This window comes from Mya arenaria, chromosome 4 (genome assembly GCF_026914265.1).
Source record: "Mya arenaria isolate MELC-2E11 chromosome 4, ASM2691426v1".
Classification (NCBI taxonomy): domain Eukaryota; kingdom Metazoa; phylum Mollusca; class Bivalvia; order Myida; family Myidae; genus Mya; species Mya arenaria.
This window is the reverse complement of record NC_069125.1, coordinates 19,336,064-19,354,828: the sequence shown is the minus strand read 5'-3', so window position 1 is coordinate 19,354,828 and position 18,765 is coordinate 19,336,064. Positions and strand designations below refer to the sequence as shown.

The 18,765-nt window shown below is 33.2% G+C and overlaps 1 protein-coding gene and 1 long non-coding RNA gene across 4 annotated transcripts; both read left to right on the top strand.

Annotated features, from left to right (window-relative positions):
• The first annotated feature begins 2,932 nt into the window (after positions 1 to 2,932).
• On the top strand, positions 2,933 to 4,342 carry LOC128229609 (uncharacterized). Its single transcript, XR_008260107.1, has 2 exons — positions 2,933 to 3,019; positions 3,888 to 4,342. It is a non-coding gene; the product is annotated as an uncharacterized LOC128229609 (long non-coding RNA).
• Positions 4,343 to 7,415: 3,073 nt separating this feature from the next.
• Positions 7,416 to 17,997, top strand: LOC128231639 (uncharacterized). Of its 3 annotated transcripts, none has more exons than XM_052944676.1 (7): positions 7,416 to 7,537; positions 13,209 to 13,468; positions 13,750 to 13,949; positions 14,199 to 14,239; positions 14,421 to 14,639; positions 14,896 to 15,018; positions 15,216 to 17,997. In XM_052944676.1, the coding sequence occupies exons 2-7, from the start codon at positions 13,289 to 13,291 to the stop codon at positions 15,752 to 15,754; spliced, it is 1,302 nt and encodes a 433-aa protein (XP_052800636.1). In that variant the 5' UTR covers positions 7,416 to 7,537; positions 13,209 to 13,288; the 3' UTR covers positions 15,755 to 17,997. The 3 variants fall into 3 exon arrangements, with proteins under 3 accessions (XP_052800636.1, XP_052800635.1, XP_052800637.1); XM_052944675.1 differs by lacking the exon at positions 7,416 to 7,537 and adding an exon at positions 12,406 to 12,628; XM_052944677.1 differs by lacking the exons at positions 7,416 to 7,537; positions 13,209 to 13,468 and adding an exon at positions 12,539 to 12,628.
• Positions 17,998 to 18,765: the final 768 nt, after the last annotated feature.

The window sequence follows — 18,765 nt, the reverse complement described above, 5'->3', positions numbered from 1 at the left end:
ATAAAGATACCGTAAGCTAGTTCACTACGTTTACCCGATCCATAGATGATATGACTCAAATATTTCAAACTTTTTAATTTGACCCCACAACCGTTTTACGAAGATAAATACACATGCGGCTTAATATGATAATGAGCAAAAGTAACAGCTTTTGATATGCCCAATATCACGAATCAAAAAGACGTTCAAATAAACAAAATACACACTGTAAAAACGCACATGTGCAACTTTCATTATGTAATGATTACAACAGTGTAATGCAATCCCACTTTGTGTAAGTTTCTGGTTCGAATTCCAGACATGTACGGTATAAACATATGCAATTCACATAACTTATTATATCGTGCATCAATAAGTGTATCAGTACCTTCGATCGCCAAGCAATACTTCATGGGAAATCGCATTCGGAACTCCTCATTTTCGTTTTCGATGGTAAAAGGCCGAGGTGCTCCGAATGGGGAAATCTTCTTCGAATAATATATTTATTCATTAAAGTTAAATGAGTTTACACATTTAGCGGAGCCAATAACAAACCTTACTCCCTGGCGCACAAACATCTGATGGACAACAATAAATTATAATAGCAAATTAGTGCCAACATCAACTGGAAGTTATAATTGAGCTTAAAAGGTGTGTATGTATTTCTTTAGAACTTGCGGTCAAGGATAACCCGTGAAAGTGCAAGCACTTATTTCCAACGGGGTCCTTGGTTTTTGCTGAAGGGACAGCACGCTGAAGAGACAGTGGTGGGATACAAGGAAGTCCGGGTGCGATACCCTAGCTCTTTTTCAAAGAGACCCCTTGGTTATTTTACGTGCTCGGTGTAAAGCACCGATACACGGGGTACAACTTTCCTGGGTTAAACCAGTACTGAGTACACCACTTTTCCAAGCACTACCCTTTAAATGCCGAGCGCCAGGCAAGGGAGCTACTTGTACCAATTTTTAACGTATTTTAGTATGACGCGGCCAGGGATCGAACCCACGACCTCCCGTTCCGTAGGCGGACGCTTAACCATTAGGCCACGGAGACGGATAAAGGAATGCAGTCGTAACTAGGATATACTAAACTTAAGTGTATGCCGAATAGAGTCCGTTTAAGGAGTACACGGAATATAAAAAGGTGAGAAGAGGTATGCCGGAACTACACATAGTTTGACCTTTTTCGGTTATTTAGTTACATATTATTTGTCTCTCAGGACTCGGGTAGAAATTTAAGAACTGATACGCATTGCAGTAGAGGAGATGTCAAGAAGGTACGATACAATTACAATGGAGAGTAGTAAAATGAATACCAATTTAAAAAGATACCGTTAACTGTAAACATTAATGTTTGTATTTGATAACTAGTCGTGTAATATTCGAGTTGTAGATGAATGCCACTCTGTCGCCTTAATTACGAGTGGCAAAAATGAAATGAAGATGTCATGTACGCGAGCAAATACCTTACATGTCCAATGGTAACCCGTTTGGATAAACAGTGACTTGCACATTTAAAAAAAAAATGCCATTGCCATTAAACGTTAGAGTTAGAGTTAGAGACAAAATTTCATTCCTCAAGAGTGCGTGTTTTTTAAGAAAGAAGTATGTTAAGTAATATCTATTAATTTCGCTGCTCAAATATGCATGACCTGGGTAAATCAAAGAAGAAGCTGTAATGTACAATATACAATACAAGTTATGATGGAGATATCGGAACATAGATCGCCATCCATTTAAAGAATGGTTTATTGAACTGGAATTTCTCGAATTGCATATATCGCTTACGTGGAATGCCAACTTTTGAAATGAAAAAGAAAGATTAAACAATAGGACTGATGTTTCTTTGGGCAATATGTTCAATGTGATGCAGTTTATTAAAACATAGCATGTTTTATATTAGGAATAGTAAAAATGAAGGCCAATAACTCGAAAGTGAATGTTGCAATCTAAAAGACCAGCAAAACTAACGCAATATAGTTATATTATGCCTATAAACATTGATATTAAATTTGGAAAATTTTGGAGAAAAATGTAACTTCAAAGGAGTGTAATTTCTTTTTTTAATGTGTGATAACGTTGTTCATGGACCTAAGCCGTTGTCTTTAGTTATTAAGCATATACGCATGGGCATAATTGGAACGGATTGGAAAACAAAGATTCTGAAGTTAAAAGCTGACAAAGTAAATTTGGCTTTATGTTCGGAAAAAATAATGCGATCTGGTTGGTTATCATCTATGTATAAGATAGTATCCCCATTATCATTATCATCATGTTTGCTTGAGAAGGAGGGTGGACAAACTTGGACAGTTCGAGGGTCATAACTGAAGCCAGGAATTATAATCAGTCGAGATATTATGCCCATACATTTTTTGAGTAAGTTTGGTAAAGATTTGAAAATAAAGACGGTTGCGAATGCGAACAACACGACCCCTGTTGCGCAGACGAGATAAAAAGGCATTTTGTTTGACAGGATATGGGATATTATAAGTTACGGGATTATAAGTAGGCATGTTTAAAGGTTTTATCTATTCATTGGAATATTCATCGGAACCGGAAAATATATAAGCGCCATTTCGTACACTTTAAATTTGTTGACCCAATATGGAAAAACAGATATGGGTTCACCGCGTGACCGACAGTCCTGGACCAATGGCGTTGCGTGAAAGTTTATAAATGTTGGAGGCGTGGTACATATGTATACATCCAATTATTCGAGTTTTTTGAAGAATAAAAACAGTTTATTTGGAACTACCAAAAACTCGCATCGTGCTATGAGTTTATTTCAATGAACCCCTAAATGTATTAAAACAACATCAGATAAAACAACATTTACATGTTGTATATGTACGTACACACTAGTTTCAGGTACGAACATCGTTCTATTGTGATTTTGTTGAAGAAATAATACCCCATTCGCCTTATTCCAGAAGCCCATAATGCTTTGCGACAAAGGTGACTTCCGGTTTATTTCCGCATTCAATTTCCTAGTTATCGATACGAGTGAAAGGAAGAGCATAATTGGCAAAATAGATAGATAGGTACGTAAAACATGTTAGGAACATCAGGTTATACATTCTTCTATAAATATCTACCGTTTTTTGTAAATGTCAATGAAGTTTTCGACGTTTATACCCAACTTCAGTACACATTTAAGTGGGTGGGGTAAAATAACAAATATAATGGTAAAGACTTTCATAGTAGTTCTCAAAGACTTCAAATACATATTGGTTGTTATGAAGTTTGAGTTTGTTATTAAATTAAATGAATGATATGTTGCAATTAGTGTGAAATTGTTAAAATCTGCAACTTCAAAACAGTCAAGTAAATGAAGCTTAAATGTGATTAAGAAGGGCATTTAAATACTGACTGCTGTGCTGTATGTAAACAAATATGCAGGTCTTAAAATAACAGCTTATTAATATTGTATTAGTAAATTGTAACTATTTTAATATCTGACTGATATTAAAGCTGCACTCTCACAGATTAAACATTTTGACAACTGTTTTTTTTTTGTCTTCAACTGCCAATTTATGGAAACGTGCAAGAAAACCAGTGATATAAGACTGCTGACAAAACATTGGATTGCAGATTTTCATTTTTAAGTAAATAAAATAATTTTTAATGCATTTTTCTTAAACCGTTAGTAATGCTTTTAAAATTAGCCATAAAATAATAATTTTTAAATGGAGATATGAAAATCGGTGATCTGATTTTTTTTTGTCAGCAGGCTTATAACACTGGTTTGCAGATATTTACGCAGAAATTGCCTCTTTCCAAGACAACAAATAAAAGAAAATGTCAAAACGGTATATCTGTGAGAGTGCAGCTTTAACAGTTAAGAGTCTTTTATATTTTTATTTTTTCTGGCTAAGTTGGATGATAATAAAACTATTTATTTTATTTCAGAGTTGTCCATTCTGGATGTTTGATTCCGCCAAGTCGATGCTCAACAGGAGTAGGCAGTTGATACCATTGATCTGATAGCACCTTTTTTACAAGAAAAAATTGTGCAAAACACAAGAGACGGAATCGGTTCAAGAACAGAGATAAAATAAATGAAGTGTGTCAATATGAATGAAAACTTTCCTTGACTGCAAGGACTAAAGAAATGCACACAAGTGACATAAATTTAAATGTTTGGTACAAAAAGTAGACATTTAGAACTTAAAATTATGACACAGGATGTGAAACAACACTTTATAGCCGATAACAGTCGAACAAGAGATTTTTCAAAAAGAAGCAAGATGTGGTTTTTTAACCCTTGGCAAATGAACCTTTAAAGGGATTATTGCATACCAAGGACAATTTATTGTTATTGAATTATATCATGTTTAATGTTATTATTAAATTATAAAAAATACCGTTGTTATTAATATGATTGTCTATGATCTTTTTATCCCAATGACTGTGTAAACTCCCATGGTTAATATTAAAAAGACATAAAATCGAGTTAACGTTTGTGGGCAATAACTAGCCACCCGGTTAACTTAGTTTGTAGGAGCACCATGCTTTTTCTGGCAGCCCTTGGTTCGAGCTTTTTCCTATCATGTTACTTTAGTATTGTTATAGTCAATAAGCCTAGGTGTCGTTAGCGCAGTACTGTAGGCCGAATATTTTCTTGGCCCAAATTCAAACAGCCTTGAGATTTAAATGAAACTTGGTACACATGCAAATTTCCAGAAACAATAGGCTCATGTCCAGCAAGATCATACATAATATTTCAAGACTTGAATGATTCAATACATCTGCTCCTATGTATTTTAATTTTCATAACTAAAATTGTTCATCATTGTAAATACAGTGCTCAAGTTTAAAGCTGCATTCTCAGACTGACTATTTTGACAAAAAAATGTCTGAAAACCAGTGATATAAGATTGCTGATGGAAGATCAGAATACATTTTTTACAGAATTATCTTGACCGTTTTGACAAAAAAATGTCTGAAAACCAGTGATAAAAGATTGCTGATAGAAGATCAGATAATATTTGTACGTATCTTTGTTTGAAAATGGATATATTTATGGTTAAAAAGCGTTTCTAACGCTTTAAGAAAATGGGAGTCTTTTGACAGTGTTTCAAACAACTGAGATCTGTTATTTTGTGAATCATCTTATATGACTGACTGAATTGAAGGCAATGATATCAAAATCAGTTAATCTGAAAGATTGCAGTTTTAAAGGTGCATGTCCCTAAAGGTCAATTGGCAGGAGATCTCATCAAATTAAATGAAGAATCATACATTCAATGATGCAATTCAACTTATTCATTTTGATGAGAATCAGCATTTAAAGAAGTTACCATGAGCTCTGATTTTTTTGCTGTGCTTTTTTATGACAAATTTATCATTTCTGTAGAAAATGTCTGACACTATCATACAAATTGTAGCAAAAGAAACAAAAAATGGTTAAACAGAATTAATGTTTATTTAAATATCTATAAAAAGAGTTGTTCATATAATAAGACATTATGATGCACATTGTAAATGTAAAACATAACTAAAGTACAAGGACATAAAAAATATTTAATTTTATATATTTATATGATTTTTGAATAATAATATTTCTTATGATAACAATAATAATAATAAGTGTTGAATACTAAGCACTTAACATATTATACATGTATGAATATCAATAATAACAGTCAAAAAACAACAGTTCAACCAACAAAAGAGATCCAACAAGTACTAGCAATGGGAATCAAACCAATATGACCCAACAGTGATTCAAATAACACTAGTTGTCTATCACACATTCTGTCCAACAAGCAGTCCAAACAACACTGGTGGTCCAACCAACACTTTCAGTCCAACCATTTATAATTGTTCAACCAACACGTATGGTCCATCCAATATAGCGGCCCAGTAAGCAATAGATGCCAAACCAACAATAGCATGTCAGGTACTAGCTGTCCATCACGTTGCTACCAATCTAGCAGCCCAACCAATTGTAGTGATGTTCTTCATTGAAAGTAATGATCTCAGAAGGTAACATCAGCATATTTGAATCATATCTGTAAAGAAAGGAATGGAACATAAAAAACATATTGTTATAAAAAAGTAAGTTACTCTCAGACTTATTTATGGATGGGTTTTAAGACAATCTGGAGCCCGATTTAATTCCAGCCCTGGGGGTATGCGACTAGTCCGGTGGCCATCATAATATTTGAAAATAACAAATCATTCAGAAGACTACACAGGTGACAGCATGTCATAATTACTCTAAGTAAAATGTTTATTACATAGTAATAAAATACACACAGCAGTATAAATATCATAATTTATATTGATGATGATTTATTTATGTTCATTCATAAGACTATTAGTTATACCTGGTAATGTACATACAGATTCCTCATTAGATTATGAATGTCAGATAGTAAAACAGACTAATGTATTATTTGTGTTAATTTTCAAAACAAATGTTTTAGAATTGATGAGAATTTGTTGTTTATAATACTCCAATAAGAATAGTAACTGCAGTCTTTTCTGAACCATCTACCCCACCCACCAGAACTAGTCTAAAATAATAGACGTGTTATACAGGATTCTTCCAATCCCTAACGTCTAAACGGGAATGTGCAAAAAACGGGGGTGTTTTAAAAATATTGAAATTGTTTTAAATGAAGTATTTTATGGTTGAAATTGATCATAAAGAGTTATATTCATATTTATCCATGTAAGTGAAATGTTATTTTGCACTAAACAAGCATTTAATGCATTAAAACAAGTTGTTTACCCTTCCAATAAAACGAAAGTTGACTGACACAGAAAACAATTATGCGAAGGGGAACAACTCGATACAATCGTAATAACTCGGCCTCCTCCGACAAAGCTTCGAGATAGACCTCGTTACACAATCGTAGCAACTCGGCCATGGCCGAAATGTTCCGAGCGATTTAAAACTGTGCCCTGAAGCCTTGCAGGTGCCCGTCATGTATATATGTTTTGACAGAATGAAATGAAGAAAAGTCGTCAAACTCATAATTATAAGTTGGATATTTATTTTTTGTGTACGGAACTAATATAAAATAACATTATCTGGTAATATTTCTTGTTTTTATGATATTTTATAGACGCTATATGCTTTAACCCGGAATCCTGATCGGAACAACTACCCACTTTTGATACTAAACAATTTGTACGTGAAGGATTTGCCATATCAAAAATCTAAAAAAATCCGTCAACGTACAATTATTTGGACTACCACCAGAACTAACTGTCCAAGTAAACAGTCAAGCGATTTATAGCTCATGACATTCAAATAATATCACAATAATGTAATATAAACTCATTAAAATGACAAATCTAATAAAAATAAATGAATTATAACAAACCTGGAATGATAATTTGTCCGTATTTATCGCTGTTATTGTAATCCGTCATAACCCGGAAATAAACCGGAAGTCACCATGCCGCAAAGGATTATGGTCTATTGGAAAGTCGAGAATGCAAGCACAGTGATTTCTGGCAGAAGCACAAGAAATATAGTGTCCTGCCTAGTGACACAGAAAGACGGTGGTGAAATTACAACACTGTGGAATTCGGAAAATCACAGAGTAATGGATTATTTTAATCAATTCTAGATTAATGGAAGAACATTAAAGCTTCATTAGTTTAAGTTACACATTGTTTTGTGTCTGTCATACTTGACTCTATGGTTTTACAAGGTCTACTTTAGGCCTTTTTTATTTGATTTTATGTTTTACGAACACCGCCGCTCAAAAAAAAACTCATTTTTGAAATAAAAATAAAATTGTGATTTCGTTTTTGTTTTTTTTCCGCCGATGAAACTTTATCGCGGCAAATCATTTTAAGCAGAGGACATCGCAATAGCTATAAAAATATTGGTGTAAACATTTCTGAAAAAGTTTAAGCCAATGAAAAAAAAATGAAAAACATTCATCGGATTTGGCTGGTGCTAAAAACCTGGTATCCGGTACCTGGTATCCCCCGTAATCCGGTATCACTTTCTGATACCGAATTATGTTGATATCAGGGGAAATAGTATCACTTTCTGATACCGAATTATGTTGATATCAGGGTAAATATCAGATGATAAATCCAAGTATTCACGGTCCGTTATTAATGGCTTTTTGACAACCAATGCATACTATAAATAACACGGTATCAACATAATCCGGTATAATAAACTGTCATAACGGCTTTTCTCGATATCGATACCTGGTACCGGGTTTTAGCTCACCCGGATAATCTTTTGCGGCAGTGTGACTTCCGGTTTATTTCCGGGTTAAAGTATAATAACAGCGATAAATATGGACTAATTATCGTTCCAGGTTTGTTATTATTTATTTATTTTATTAGATTTGTCATTTAAATGAGTTTATATTACATTATTGTGGTATAATTTGAATGTCATGAGCTATAAATCGCTTGACTGTTTACCTGGACAGTTTAGTTCTGGTGGGTGGGGTAGTAGTCATTCTAAAATGCCGTCCAAGCTAACCATCATTAAAAAAAAGCCTGGACGGCATTTTAGAATGACTAGGTGGGGTAGATGGTTCAGAAAAGACTGCGGTTACTATTCTTATTGGAGTATTATTAATAACAAAAAATATCATCTCTTCTAAAACATTTGTTTTGAAAATTAACACAAATAATACATAAGGCTGTTTTACTATCTGACAGTGATAATATATAATGAGGAATCTGTATGTACATTACCAGGTATAGTATAACTATGTAATAGTCTTATGAATGAACATATATAAATCATCATCAATATAAATTATGATATTTATACGGCTCTTTGTGTTTTATTACTATGTAATAAAAATTTTACTTAGAAAGAGTAATTATGTTATGCTGTCACCTTTGTAGTGTTCTCAGCTTCTGAATGATTTGTTACTAGTTAGTTATGTTTAAACATTATGATGGCCACCAGACTAGTCACATACTAGTCTAAAATAATAGACGTGTTATACGGGATTCTTCCAATCCCTAACGTCTAAACGGGAATGTGCAAAAAACGGGGGTGTTTTAAAAATATTGAAATTGTTTTAAGTGAAGTATTTTATGGTTGAAATTGATCATAAAGAGTTATATTCATATTTTACCATGTAAGTGAAATGTTATTTTGCACTAAACAAGCATTTAATGCATTAAAACAAGTTGTTTACCTTTCCAATAAAACGAAAGTTGACTGACACAAAAACATTTATGCGAAGGGGAACAACTCGATACAATCGTAATAACTCGGCCTCCTCCGACAAAGCTTCGAGATAGACCTCGTTCTACAATCGTAACAACTCGGCCATGGCCGAAATGTTCCGAGCGATTTAAAACTGTGCCCTGAAGCCTTGCAGGTGCCCTTCATGTATATATTGTTATGTTTTGACAGAATGAAATGAAAAAAAGCCGTCAAACTCATAATTATAAGTTGGATATTTATTTTTTTGTGTACGGAACTAATATAAAATAACATTATCTGGTAATATTTCTTGTTTTTATGATATTTTATAGACTCTATATGCTTTAACCCGGAATCCTGATCGGAACAACTACCCACTTTTGATACTAAACAATTTGTACGTGAAGGATTTGCCATATCAAAAATCTAAAAAAAATCCGCCAACGTACAATTATTTGGACTAGTCACATACATGTACACCCAGACCTGGAATTAAATCAGGGTCCAGATTGTCTTAAAACCCATCCATAAATAAGTCTGAGAGTAACTTATTTTTTTATAAAAAATATACTTTAAATGTTCCATTCCTTTCTTTACAGATATGATTCAAATATGCTGATGTTATCTTCTGAGACCATCAATTTCAATGAAGAACATCACTACAATCGGTTGGGCTGCTAGACTGGTAGCAACATGATGTAAGCTAGTGCCTGTTGAAACTCTATTGTTGGTTGGGCATCTATTGCTTACTGGACCGCTATATTGGATGGACCATATGTGTTGGTTGAACAATAGTTACTATAAATGGTTGGACCGGAAGTGTTGGTTGGACCACCAGTGTTGTTTGGACTGCTTGTTGGACAGAATGTGTGATGGACAACAAGTATTATTTGAATCACTGTTGGATAGACAGCTTTTGTTTTATCAGACAGCTATAATCAGTTGATTTACAAGTTCCTGGATCCCTAGTTCCTGGCGGATAAATATTCCCTGTAAAGAAGGAAACAAAAAAGCTCTTTAACTGTAACAATGACATGGTTGGTGAATTGGTATCAGACAATTTGCAGCCAAGACAACACAGTGAAGTGATAGCCGATTCCTTAAACTCTAAATGGCAAATAAATTTACTGAAAATAGTTGATTTTTTATGTCACTTGTCTATTATTACATGCATTTACAATGTATAAAGAGTGATTAATGAAAATAGGAAGTGAACTTGTCAGATAAAGCAAAAACAAATGTGCACACACTTACATATTGACTTGACATTAAAATAGAAAATCATAGAGAATACATCATAGCTTTTGCTTTTCTGTGTGCTTTATTTCCCCGACCAAAAAAATAAAATTCCAGAAATGTAATTTTATTTTTATTTTTATTTCCTCCTCCTACGACACTTCACAACTCTGGCCATTCGTAAAACATATAATTAAAAAAAAGGCCTTATCGGTAAATATTTCATACCCATTCACATTTATTTTAATAATCCCAAATTGCATTCAACAAATGTGTCTGCTTTTGTTTCAATGATACGTGCTTTTGCTTACCGAATGCCCTTTAACGCATTGAATATATTTTTGTCATTAACAGTCAAATTAAGGCTGACCAGTAAGAAACATTTCTGAAACTGGTTCATTATAATTAATAAATAATAATTAAAAAATAATGTTTTCAAGATATACAAGCTGTCACATTTTCCTTCTTCTGGTAATGGTTCTATTTAAGGGATTTTATGAATTCAATTTGCCTCAAACTTTAATTTAAAAAAATCTTTTTTTCCTGCTTTGGAGTCCTTGATGTATAATGAGTAATTTTGGCGTTAATGCAGAGTAAAAAAGGCTTTTTTTGCTTCCCGGAATTTTGTGTTTTAGTTTGGCGTTAAACTTAATGAGTTGTCTAGATTTACAAAGTCATCAAATTCAATAAAGATTAAGATCAATACACAGAAACTGTGTACTATATACAGATTGGTGGGGGTCACTTATCCAATAAAATTAAGGGTCACTTGTCCAGTAAAATACCAGTTATTGGAGATTACTTATGTGTATTGTCTGCCATAAGGTGTCCAAATGACATAATCATGATTCATTAATGACATAATCATGATTCATTATATATTTTTCATTTGTCACCTAACACCTATCTTTATGGCATCCCTTAAATTAACGATGTGTGAATAAAGAACAAACAAACGATTGCATAGCACCTGCTATCATGGATAATAGGAGTATTGTCTCAGAATTTTGGGGAGTTTATAATAAGGAAGTCAATAAATGAAATCAAAGGATTGTCACAAGACAGCATATAGGTCAATAAAGATTAAGATCAATACACAGAAGCTGAGTAAGATACACAGATCAGAAAAAGATAAAGTCAATAAACGAAATAAAAGTTTCTACAGATTCTACACATATGGGCAACACACAACGATTTTGAATCATTCATGTTAAATTGCTCCAGAAAATCGTATATTTGTTATTTCTCAACTCATTTTATTGGAGAGAAAACACTATAACACGATTTATCCAAGGACTCTGTCTTTACTTTCCCCGATTTCAAAGTCTTCATAAAAGAAATAATAAATTGTTTCTTTATAAATCTAGATTTAAACTATTAAAGCAATTTTAATGATTTGAAATAAGGTTCTTTTCCCTATTCAAACAAAACAAGAAGTTTAAAAAACAATCAATTAGGTTTTAATTCTAAAAGCAAAATTAAAAAAATAAAGTGAATTAACTATTTTTTACTTGACTAAACTCATAAACATAATAATTTATTGATTTAAACAATAAAATTTCACTGTCAATATTTTTGTTCTTATTCTATGTTGTATGCGTTTCTCAGCATCCTTCTTTGTGTATGTTGTATGCAAATGTGAAAACCCTTCTTTGCCTATGTTGTATGCGTTAGACTATTTCTTTTATTTCTTTGTTGTATGCATTTCATACCAACCCTTGAATATAGCATATTTCATCGGATCGGAGTAGATGGGTATTTCCCAAGCTATTCTAGTTGACTCATTTATAGATCACATGCCGTGCACGTACTTATGTTTACAATCTATATAGTAACCTGTACAAAAATATCCTGCTAATTAAGAAACTGAATGTTTAACATTTCAAGCCATACATTTTAATATCTAGTAAAATATGTTATTTTAGTATGTATTATAAATAAATAAAATTTGATACCGTTATGGTAGCTTTAAACATTTTTTTTTTACTTAATTGGAAGGTTAGTAAGAACGTGAAATTCAGGGCAACATGAATGAATTTTTCCATTGAAGTTCATTGATTGCTAAGGTCAAATAAATAAAGAAAAAACGGAAGCACCCGAACCAATGAACGATCTCTGTAATGAAAACATCGTCGGGTCGGGATTTTCCGTCAACCAATCGTCGACAAATCATGTGCTCTGTGACCGTATTATGGCAATCACGCAATACTACAATGTTGACAAAACGAACTGCGTAAACTGAGTAATATTTCAGGAAAGTGCTGTAAGTAAAGTTTATATTTCGAAATAATGTACTTTTAATTCGTTAAATTGTTCATTGTTATTAATAATTAATTTGTTGTAGTTAATGAATATAACAAAAACGTTATTTCCTTATAAATTGAATTGATTTTGCATACAGGACCTTCAGTTAGCTTTGTCGAATTTCGATGTTCCTTTAAATTGTTGTTAATTTCTTTTGTTTTTAGATTTTAATCAATTAATGCTCTATTTGCATTTGTTAACGCCCAGTTTTAGTTATTGAGGATAAAAAATGAGATATTTGACTGGAAAACTACGCATGAATTGCGTCATCAATGTCAAAATGTTAACAAGCACTGTACGATATCTAGGTCATATATCACAAGATTCCACTTTCGCATATAACTATACAGTGTTTTCACTTGCTGATGATCAGTATTGTATTAAGTAACCAGTATTTAGTTATAGTTGTGTAATGGTTGATGTTTGTTTGCCTTGATATGAACAATGATGCTCTTGTTATATTTCTGGCTACTGTGATTCTCCCTTAGTCTGCATTGTTTTGTTAATCCAGATGAGATACATGTACAGTAATGTTTCAGGTAAGGCAAACCATTCAGAATTTAACTCCTTATTTGGCCAACCATCAACTCTCTTGGCAGATGAAAACTGGGAACATATAATGGCTATTCTAGTTAACTTTATTTACCTTCTACTCCTGGTACCTGCATCTTCTCTTGAGTCTAAAGAACCCATTTGCCCTGATGAAAATACGAGATTTGTCAAACATATCATTGAATATGGTGGATATTGCGAGAAATGTCCAAAATGTGACGGCGGTGGATTTTATAAGGACATTACAGTATGTTCTTGTTTTGTTCCTTTAAGCAACTTAATTGTTTAGCTATTTATCTTCACAGTCAACATGTAAACTGTTCTCTAGCAATACTTGAAACGTGTATTAAAATACTGATTACATAAATGTACTTTGCTCTTAAGTATATAATTATGTCACATTTTTAGAACTTGCAGTTAAAAATATATATTAATTTCCTAATGCAGCCAACATCTTACACATATTTTAGTTGTACTGTTGATTCTTCACACACTGATTTGCACTCATTTCAAGTTTCGTTGTTGTAGGTAGCTCGAGTCTTTGATGAAATGTATGGGTTCACAAACTGTTATCCTTGTGTGCCATGCCAAAGAGGAAAATACAGAGAAGCCGGGTCCAGAAGTGAAGTATGCAACTATTGCAACAAGAACTGTTCTGTAGTGTTCAGGTATGAATCGATGCCTTGTGGAGGCTCCTCACCAGGACACTGCGGCCAGTGTTTTACAGGGTATGTTGGTTCAAAACGTTATAATAAGTAATGGACTTGAAACAATTGGAACAACCTTTTTGGCAAATATATCCTGTGATCTTGTTAATTCGTACAGGACCAAACACATGTACACAGACGTGCTCATGTAGGGTATCATCGTTGTATCTGTGTTATTTTCTATATTTTGAAACGGTATAATTAGATACTATTACGATTATACCATATTGTATATCTACTTTATATAACAGCATTTTAATTTTACTGTAGGAGGGAACCAGAAGATGAAATGCCTGAGAGTTTCTGCAAAGGTTCGTTGCTCTTTATATTGTTTTTATTTACTTAGACCGTGTCAGTTAAGCAAGTACTAAAATTAGAGATATAGCTAACAGTATCATGATTATGACAAAACTCATCGGATTGTGTTGGTGACAGTAAATTAATCTGTTTGTTTTGTAAATTTTACGAGAGAAAATGTACTCCACTTTAAAGAGCCAGTTGGGAAAACTACTGCTCCTAGTACTACTAAAGAACTAGTGGGGAGAACAACAACATCTCTTAATGAGGCTTCAGACGTCCCAAAGAAGAGCATAGACAGTGCAGGCGTTGCTATCATTATGTGTACTGCGGTGCTCATTTGTGTTGCATTTGGAGCAGGCATTTACCATTTCCGTAAAGATATTTGTCGTCGCTGCAATTGTGTCAGTGAAGGTAAATACCAGTTTCACAAAAACATCACAACGCAATGAATCTCATCCACCTACATGTATACTTTATGAAATTATTACATTTACATTTGTATTTATCTAAGTTTCGTCTTAGTATGGAATGTGCAAGTGTGCACAGTAGTAACATAGTACTGGCGATATAGTACACTAAGTATAAATCAGTCACTGAATAAATTAACATCAATATTCTATTCCGTTGGGTTTGTTTACATAATATGTGTGAGTGACGTTCTTTTCAGGGGATTATTTTGGATCGCAAGAATCAAAGAGACCACTAAAGTCTGATTGCAGCCTGGAAATAGATGGACCGAATTCCCCATGTCCAGAACTTGAGTCCCATCCCGTTGACTTTGGCCCTCCAGGTAAACCACGTTAACAATATATTTTTTATACATAACTATCATTTTTCATGTGTCGGGTACACACGTGTGCCATATTTAAGCAATTGTGCATGTTTAATAAATTGATTGCGTTGTTTTTGCAAGTAACTGTATTGTTAAATTGTTAGTTAATTCTCGCCTTATCAATCGATTATATGGCTTTTTATGTATATTTACAGCACTTGAACAAATCCGTACTTACATGCCTGATTTCAAACTAGATGTCGAAAGTGAATCCACAAAAAAATGCTTGATTATTGTTTCAACGAAGGCCAGCAATGAGCATAAGAGAAATACTATTTTTGTCTATCTAAGAATAGAAAAGGCAGTGTACGAACCAGAAGAAGAGCGTTGGTTGAAGGAAAAGCAATCGTACCCGGAATTTGTTTACATGGTTCTTAAGACATGGGTTCAGAGAGACCATCACCCGACATTTCTCAAACTTTATGATGCTGTTCGAAAAGCTGATATTGGTATTGCCGAAGAGCTTCTAGAATCTGTACACATTCAGTATCCGGTAGAGGAAGGAAGGATCTCTTCAGAGCGTGATGCGGAAAGAGAACTTGTTCCATACACTGGCATTCCAATATTGTCTAGATCAACATTTCAGTTTACATCCATAGAAATCCCAGCACCGAGTACCGGTAGTACAGGATCTGACGCGCAGTATGTTTCGTCAGATGAATCATTAGTTCTAAAAACACCGAACACTTCATGAACAAAAGTATTATGTAACTTTATTATTTTAAAACAAAATATATCATGAGATTATGATGAAGAACGGATACTCTGATTGCACAATTTAGATACCTTAGACAGTCTTAAGTCTGCTGGTCGGTTATAGAAAGCACTTTATTCTACAGAAAGAAGGTGAAGTTGTTGTAGTGGTCAGGTGCCCATTCTCACTTAAGATACCACTGGTTCGAGCCACCCCATCGACATGTTAACTCAGCCTCTTAAATTAACACCGGTGCTGGTTTCTACAAACCAGGAAACTCGAGAGTGATTCAGCTCTTAGTTGTCTCCGTATTCTAGCTTAAATTTAAGCCTGTTGATCGTGAAATGTTCAAAAGCCATTCCATACAAAAGTTGTTAAAACATGACGTTGAACATAAATATGGTAAGGTTTAAATAACTGGTTTCATTTCATTGGGCTTTTTGTCAATCCTCTGACAGGCAATGACTGTGTATGTGGCAGTTTAAAGTGTTAAGGCGATACGATTAGTTTAGTAGTTATTGTTCAGCTCAAGCAATAATAAATATTGTATGCAATGTCGTTTAAACCAATACTCAACCCAGAAATGATAAATGAAATATGTTAAAAATAGGTATGTCCTTCAAGAACCCTGGTATAAATCATGTTTAGAGAACAACTTTTGAACTTTTTGGTGAATATTTATGCACACATTTGTTTACAAAAGTATGTAAGAAACGATTTTAGTTTCTGTAATATGATGCACTCCAAATAATATTCCATTTGTTTCATTGTTTAAATCAATTGTATAAATAATATTCCATTTACCTTTCGTTTCATTGTTTAAATCAAATGTATAAATCATTGTCATATCATATATGAGCTTATATATATGTACCTTGAATATCAAAAACTGTATTTATTTTTCTTAAAAAAGAAATCCCTATTACATTTACTAATATTCACCTTGTGAGGTACGGCTTATTTTCCTTAATTTATTCGTTTTAATCACCATTGCTACTGTGATGTACACTTTGAGTCACATTTGTTTTATTCTTTCCATGTGTTTACTTAATTTTTCAAGTTAATCATCATTTTATCTCGTAATACATTTACTCTGCTGAATTGTAATATAAAATCGCCTTTACTTAATACAACAATGCTCAATACACGGCTATAGAATCTGTTGAATGTATTTTCTTCCATATTTAATGTACTTATATAATGATCTTAATTCTTATTATATGATATCATCTAGTCTATTTGTTGTTTTGTTTTGGCTTTTTGTGTTTTTCATCTCAGCTTTTCTAAAAAATACATAATTTCAGTGAGTAAAATCCAATTCAAAGGGAGTTTTATTGGCCAGTTTAGTATCCAAACTTTGCCTTACAAGAAATTAATATACTGTTTTACTTAAATCAGTTTATTTGTGGTTCATACATGATATGTATTAATCTGTTTTATATTGATATTCATTCGTTTATCAAGTAAAATAACACCTTTGTAGTTAACTTATCTCCATGAAATGCATTTTCTACAAGGCCTATTGCTGATATCACATTTATAATATGTACATATTTATCACACTGCCGTAATGTCATCGTTGTTGTTGTGTTTCCAGCAGTAAGTTATATGTTGTGTAAAGTACGTGCTCAGTGTATATAAACTCATTTGCATTAAGTACATTGAAAAATTGTATATGGAATTGTAGATGTCACATAAGAATGTTGTACACTGGTCTAAAACTACATGTATACTATGGTGGCATATAACTGCTGTAAGATATCCTGTTAACATTCGCGAAATCGCAAACCATAACTAGATAACCAGTTACTGCTAGAAGCCAAAAGTGCATTTATAAGTGGTAACACGAATCTTATCTAGTTAATCAGTTATTATGTTACTTATTAAGTGTAATTCGCAAACCATACCTAGTTAACCTGTAAGTGTTGTATAGCTACATAGTATAATAGGTGGCAGTTCTGGACTCTTTCAAGCCTGTTTTAAGTCTTATGATATTCATCTTACAAAAAAATATCGCGATTATTAACTAGATATCTAGATAATTATCGCGAAAAGTAAATGGTTAACACGAAACAATTCGCGAACGCTATCAGGTTATCTTAAGGCAATTGTATGCCATCATACTGCATTATACTATACTCGAGTAGTTTGATACCGTGTATATATTTGTATTGTTTATTATTTACTCCGTTACGTTTTGTTATTTTTGTATGTTTTTTTTTTCAATAAAACTAATCATGTCAGCTGTTGTATATTGTTTTCATTATTTTTATTATTTTTTATCAAATTTAAACCGCAATTATTCGTTTGTAAATAACAAACCCACACTCAAAGCAATCAGTCTTAAACAGTGGTATAGCAATATTGGATCCTTACAATGGATGTGGAATACAAGTTTGGCAACGGATGGAAGAGGAAGCTCAATTAACTCACACATTCACACTGATTGCATGGAGTACTATTAACGTTATCTGAACGGAATAATGTACCTTGGTTACCGGCGATGTTTGTTTTCATGGCACGCAAATATTTATGGAGGAGAAAATATCTGGATGGGAAATGGCAATTAAACTGGTGATTGGGTATACCCTTTTCGTACTAGCCTAGTTTACTACTACTTTCCTGATTCTACACAATCAGTATATAACTAAACGCAGCGGTAAAATTCTCAAGATTAAAAAATAAATCAGCTTCTTCATTTGAATACAATTATATTAAATTAGCTTAGCGCTTGAGGGTTTTGTCAGATGGTGTGTGCGCGCGTGTGTGTGTGTGGGGGGGTGCGTGTTCGTTGGGGTGTTGTGGGGGTGTGGGTATGTGCGTGTATATGTTACATTTTCGGAGCAGCGGCGTTTAAAGATTGTATATAAGGGTTAAAATGATGGTTGGTAATGATATAAACTGCCTACGTTTGTATGCGCCTATTCGAGTAATAACGGCATTTAACAGTGATTCAAATTTTCACAAGTTTATGCTCTATAGAACGGTTCATCAGTGGCTCGCTTACTTGT